The 6,895-nt window shown below is 46.5% G+C and overlaps 1 protein-coding gene across 1 annotated transcript; it reads right to left on the bottom strand.

The window, feature by feature from the left end:
* Window positions 1-221: 221 nt before the first annotated feature.
* On the bottom strand, window positions 222-1,325 carry LOC100280769 (RALF). The gene has a single exon (NM_001153691.2). The coding sequence runs from the start codon at window positions 1,137-1,139 to the stop codon at window positions 765-767; it is 375 nt and encodes a 124-aa protein (NP_001147163.2). The 5' UTR covers window positions 1,140-1,325; the 3' UTR covers window positions 222-764.
* Between the last annotated feature and the right edge of the window lie 5,570 nt (window positions 1,326-6,895).

Consider the following 6,895-nt stretch of genomic DNA (forward strand, 5'->3'; position numbering starts at 1 on the left):
AAGATGCCGCGTCACGGCTCATGCCTCTCACTCTCAACCACCGTCGTCCAGACCAATACAATCCACCTCCAGCATATGAAATGTTTTTTTTGGAAAATAAAGTGGTTCCATGCTTCCATTTCATCTGCCTGTTGTGTACACGATGCCTCCTAGCTCTCAGCAGAATCCACCACATAAATCGCACAGCCAAAAAAAAAGGGAAATTTGGATCCATACCATTAAAAGATCACCACTTTGGATCCATACCATTACTATCTCACTTACATGTGGGTTCACATGAGTCAATAACATGTGTGGTCCATGGTATATATCTAAAGTTTGGATCTTTTAATAGTATAGATCCAATTGTTCCAAAAAAAAAAAAAACTCCATTCCTGCAAGCAGCAATGCAGGTGGGATCGTAGCAGAAAGAACAAAGAGCAGGGATCAGCCAGGAACACGGATCTGCATCTGCTGCTCTAGGTCAGGTCTCCACGACGAATCCCGGACTCTTGAGAATGAGCAACCCGAACTCAGAATCTGTCTGAACAGGACACTTGCAGGAACCAAGCAGCAATCAAAGCAATGGAATGGAAAGAATAATAAGAGTATTAAGGCGACATAGGATCAGCACAAGGATCTGGCAAACAAACCCCCCATACAACAATGAAAATCCATAGCTCTAGTACTACTTGTGAACAGCGGCGGCGGTAGCGGTAGCACTCGGGTGGGGTGAACAGGGCAAAAGAACTTATTCTCGGCGGCGGGTGGAATGCCGGATCCGCTCAGCCGCGGCAGCGGGTGATGCGGGAGCAGCCGCGGTGGTACGGGTTGGCCTGGCCCCCGGGGCGGCAGTTGTAGTAGCTGGCGCCGCGGCGGGAGCAGGGCACGTTGTCCCGCCGCAGCGCGCCGTAGCTGATGTACCCGCCGCCGCCGCCGTAGAGCGCGCGGCGGTGGGACTCCACGGACGCGGGCCCCGCCCCCAGGTCCAGGCCCTCTGACTCGTCCAGGCACTCGGCCACCGTGCCGCGGCACTCCCGCCGGCGGTCCCCGGAGGAGAGGAAGCCCAAGCCCAGATCGAGGTGGCTCGCGCCGGCGCCGGCCCACGCGGACGCCGCCACGGCCAGCAGCAGGAGGAGCACCAGCGCCAGCCTGGCCATGGCGCCGGGGAAAGCGCGTTGGGGGACGGCGGAGAGCCTGTGAGACGCCTGCGGCCTGCTTGCTTGGTGTGTGCGAGCGAGCGAGCCTTGCTGTGCTCGTGAGTCGTCAAGGAGTGGAGACGGAGTCCGTGCAAGGGAGGCGCAGACACAGATAAAAGAAAGGAGCGCACAGCTGGGCTGCTAAAAGAGGCCACGCCACGACGGATGGTGCTAATCCAAGGACAATGACGTGATTGATCGTGATTGCGGTGGCCGGCATAACCACAGGGCCATCGGCGGTGCCGGCGCTAATCATCCAGGTGGCGCGCATGATTCATTCTGATTGGGTGGTTAGGCCCTGCTTCTCCATGACAACAAAGCCTAAAACATGTGACAGGTTTGCCGAGGACTCGTGGCTCTGGCAGCCAGGATCCGACAATTTCGACCTGACTTCCAACCAAGGGATATTTGGTTTCCTGAATAAAGTTTAATTTTTTATCATATTAAATATTTAAATATATTATAAGTATTAAATATAAGCTTAATTAGGTTTAACAAATTTGTATTGTCTTTTATTCTTTAGTTTGTTTTATAATCGAACCATATTTAATACTCATAGTTATTGTTCGAACATTTAATGTAACAGAGACTAAGTTTTAGCTGGGTGAAAATGAACCCCAAAATTATCTGTGCTGGTGAAGCCCTTATTCGGTTACATAGGAATCAGAGGAGTTTGACAGGATTAGATCTTTTACTATTTAATTTTGAGTAGGGAGAGATTTAATTCCACTAATCCTCTTCAATCCACTCTTGACCGAACCCGCCGTGGTAAGGGCATGTACAGTGGAGAGACACCAAAACGGTTCTCCAAGCACAAGAGACAACTAAGAGACTCTATTATACAATGGAGTGTCTATAAATGTAGTCTACTAATAAATACAGAATTAAATGCATTTGTACAGCAGCAGATCGATAGAACAGACGACAAATTCGTACAGTAGGAAGTGAGGCGTCTATTACTACTTGGTTTATGAGCCAGAGGCGTCTCTTCACGGAGAGACGGCTCTAAGATTTTTTTGCAAATACACCCCTTAAACACCTTAAGAGCCTCCACATTAAACACCACTGTATATGCCCTTAGGGTTGATCACCCCCTAGTTAAAAAGGCAATCCATCAACGTTTCGGTTGATTACCCCCTAGTTAATTTGTGCAATGTCTGTTCATTAACCGTTAGCATTTACTCCCTTTGGAGAGCTAGCTGCAGATTGGCCAATCAAGTCATTTTGGATGCTAGGACTTCATTTAGACAACGAATCGATGCATGGTTTTTGTGTTCATTGAACTACATATGACAACGAATCGATGCATGGTTTTTGTGTTCATAATACAGCCGCAGAGCTATTTCATATGGGCAAACATGACAAATGTCACCCTAATTAACCACTCTTCGGTATTCACAATCATGTTCTAAACGACTTCTATTCCAATATATATAGAGGGACTAGTTATTAAGCATGTTTGTATATATAGAGTTAAAAGCCAATATTGAATTAGCTAGTACTCTGAAGCGGATACCCACATAAAAAACGAAATAGTTAGTATGTCACTATACGTCTACAATAAATGTAAGACCTCAATTAGAACATATAATGACTACAAAATGTAAAGAACCAAATGTAAATTTATTAAATGCAGCTTCCCCATGTATAACTACCAAATATCAAGATATATTGTATACATTTATGTTGAGCTACTATATGCATAAGGTCTAATGCCTGCGAAGACTATAATAAAACAAACAATAACACTCTAAGTGCCTTTCGAAAATATGATAAAATTTTATTTTTGCTTCCTAAGTTCATTTCCCAAAGCGTGGAGTACTCCCTCCATCCTAAAAATATTTGTCATTTTAGCATTTCAATAGATTCATACAATAGTTAATGTATATGTTATATATATATATTAGGTGAGTGCCCGTGTGTTGCAACGGAGACATATAATATCACGATAACTTATGTGTAAATGTGTATTATACTGTTATGAGATGGAGCACGACGTCCGCGAGTCGTTCGAGATGGTGTCGAAGCGAAACTCGGGCTACAGTCGAGCGCACCGACCCCGCGACGTGAGGCCACCCGTCTGCAAGGCGCATGAGATTGAGGGCGAGGGGGCAGTTTCAAGGAGGAATAATCTCCATAGGACGACAATGGAGTGGCGGTGCATGGTCACAAGGGCCTTGGTGACGGCGGCGTGCAGTCGATAAGGTACGTGTGGGTGCCGGCAAAGGGATGGTGAAAGTCGCCTAGAGGGGGGTGAATAGGCGGAAACTGAAATTTACAAACTTTAAGCACAACTACAAGCCAGGGTTAGAGTTAGAAATAAAACCGAGTCTGAAAGAGAGGGTGAAAAACAAAACAAGGCAAATGAAGCGGATGACACAGTGATTTGTTTTACTGAGGTTCGGTTCTTGCAAACCTAGTCCTCGTTGAGGTGGTCACAAAGACCGGGTCTCTTTCAACCATTTCCCTCTCTCAAACGGTCACTTAGACCGAGTGAGCTTTCTCCTTAATCAAACCGGGTCACTTAGACCCCTACAAGGACCACCACAACTTGGTGTCTTTTGCTTTGATTACAAGTGTCTTGAGAACAAGAATGGAGGAAGAAGAAAGCGATCCAAGCGACAAGAACTCAAATGAACACGAAAATCTCTCTCTCATAAGTCACTAAGTGTTTGGAGTGGTTTTGGACTTTGGAGAGGATTTTATCTCTTGTTTGTGTCTTGGAGTCAAGTCTAGAGCTCTTGTATTGAATGCAATACGCTGGAAACTTCGATGCCTTGAATAGTGGTGGTTGAGGGTATTTATAGCCCCAACCACCAAAACAGCCGTTGGGGAGGGCTGCTGTCGATGGGCACACCAGACAGTCTGGTGCGCCACCGGACACTGTCCGGTGCGCCAGCCACATCACCCAACCGTTAGGGTTCTGACGGTTTCGACCGTTGGAGCTCTGACAGCCTGGGCCACCGGACAGTACGGTGTCGCACCGGACAGTCACTATTCACTGCTCGGTGCGCCTTCTGGCGCTGCTCTGACTCTGCGCGAACTGTCCGCTCACTGTTCACGTTGCAGGCGACCGTTAGAGTCGACCGTTGCACTTGGGAGTGATAGTCGCCTAGAGGGGGGGTGAATAGGGTGATACTGAAATTTACAAATATAAACACAACTACAAGCCGGGTTAGCGTTAGAAATATAAACGAGTCCGCGAGAGAGGGCGCAAAACAAATCGCAAGCAAATGAAGAGTGTGACACACGGATTTGTTTTACCGAGGTTTGGTTCTCGCAAACCTACTCCCCGTTGAGGAGGCCACAAAGGCCGGGTCTCTTTCAACCCTTCCCTCTCTCAAACGGTCCCTCAGACCGAGTGAGCTTCTCTTCTCAGATCAAAGCCGGGAACAAAAACTTCCCCGCAAGGGCCACCACACAATTGGTGCCTCTTGCCTTGATTACAATGGAGTTTTGATCACAAGAATAAGTGAGAAAGAGAAGAAGCAATCCAAGCGCAAGAGCTTAAAAGAACACGGCAAATCTCTCTCGCTAATCACTAAAGCCTAGTGTGGAATTTGAGAGGATTTGATCTCTTTGGTGTGTCTAGAATTGAATGCCTAGCTCTTGTAAGTGGTTGAGAAGTGGAAAACTTGGATGCAATGAATGGTGGGGTGGTTGGGGTATTTATAGCCCCAACCACCAAAAGTGGCCGTTGGGAGGCTGTCTGTTCGATGGCGCACCGGACATGTCCGATGCCCCCGCCACGTCATCACTGCCGTTGGATTCTGACCGTTGGAGCTTCTGACTTCTGGGCCCGCCTGGATGTCCGGTGCACACCGGACAACCCCTGTTCATTGTCCGGTGCGCCAGTATGGGCGCGCCTGACTTCTGCGCGCGCGCAGCGCACATTAAATGCGTCGCAGGTAGCCGTTGACGCCGAAATAGCCGTTGCTCTGGAGTTGCACCGGACAGTCCGGTGCACACCGGACATGTCCGGTGAATTATAGCGGAGCAGCCGCTGAGCGTTCCCGAGGCTGCCGAGTTGCGGAGGCTGCGTTTCCTTGGAGCACCGGATACTGTCCGGTGTACACCGGACAGTCCGGTGAATTATAGCGCGCCGACCTGCGAAATTCCCGAAGGTGGAAAGTTCGAGTTGGAGTCCTCTGGTGCACCGGACACTGTCCGGTGTACACCGGACAGTCCGGTGCCCCCAGACCAGAGGTGCCTTCGGTTGCCTTTTTGCTCCTTTGTTGAATCCAAAACTTGATCTTTTTAATGGCTGAGAGTGAACCTTTTACACCTGTATAATCTATACACTTGGGCAAACTAGTTAGTCCAATTATTTGTGTTGGGCAATTCAACCACCAAAATTAATTAGGGACTAGGTGTAAGCCTAATTCCCTTTCAATCTCCCCCTTTTTGGTGATTGATGCCAACACAAACCAAAGCAAGTATAGAAATGCATAATTGAACTAGTTTGCATAATGTAAGTGCAAAGGTTGCTTGGAATTGAGCCAATTTAAATACTTACAAGATATGCATGGATCGTTTCTTTCTTATTTAACATTTTGGACCACGCTTGCACCACATGTTTTGTTTTTGCAAACTATTTTGTCAAAGGCAAATGGATAAGATTTTGAGAAGCATTTTCAAGATTTTAAATTTTCTCCCCCTGTTTCAAATGCTTTTCCTTTGACTAAACAAAACTCCCCCTAAATGAGATCCTCCTCTTACTGTTCAAGAGGGTTTTGATATATCATTTTTGAAATACTACTTTCTCCCCCTTTTGAACACAATAGGATACTAATTGATAATATTCAACACTAAGTTTTGAAATTGGTGGTGGTGCGGTCCTTTTGCTTTGGGCTCATACTCTCTCCCCCTTTGGCATGAATCGCCAAAAACGGAATCATTAGAGCCCTTGAAGTGCTATCTTCCCCTTTGGTTATAAATAAATGAGTTAAGATTATACCAAAGACGAAGTCCTTTTGCTCTCTCTCCCAAAGATGGAGAGTCTCTTGGAGCGACGGCGAAGGATGAGTTACGGAGTGGAAGCCTTTGTCTTCGCCGAAGACTCCCATTCCCTTTCAATATTCCTATGACTTGGTTTGAAATTCACTTGAAAACACATTAGTCATAGCATATAAATGATATATGATCAAAGGTATATAAATGAGCTATGTGAGCAAGTTAACAAAAGAAGTTCCTAGAATCAAGAATATTGAGCTCATGCCTAAGTTTGTTAAAAGATTGTTCATCAAGAGGCTTGGTAAAGATATCGGCCAATTGATCTTTAGTATTAATGTATGAAATCTCGATATCTCCCTTTTGTTGGTGATCCCTAAGAAAATGATACCGAATGGCTATGTGTTTAGTGCGACTATGCTCGACGGGATTATCCGCCATTTTGATTGCACTCTCATTATCACATAGCAAAGGGACTTTGGTTAATTTGTAACCGTAGTCCCGCAGGGTTTGCCTCATCCAAAGCAATTGCGCGCAACAATGGCCTGCGGCAATATACTCGGCTTCGGCGGTGGAAAGAGCGACCGAGTTTTGCTTCTTTGAAGCCCAAGACACCAAGGATCTTCCCAAGAACTGGCAAGTCCCCGATGTGCTCTTCCTATTGATTTTACACCCTGCCCAATCGGCATCCGAATAACCAATTAAATCAAAAGTGGATCCCCGAGGGTACCAAAGCCCAAACTTAGGAGTATAAGCCAAATATCTCA

Source organism: Zea mays, chromosome 3, assembly GCF_902167145.1.
Source record: "Zea mays cultivar B73 chromosome 3, Zm-B73-REFERENCE-NAM-5.0, whole genome shotgun sequence".
Classification (NCBI taxonomy): domain Eukaryota; kingdom Viridiplantae; phylum Streptophyta; class Magnoliopsida; order Poales; family Poaceae; genus Zea; species Zea mays.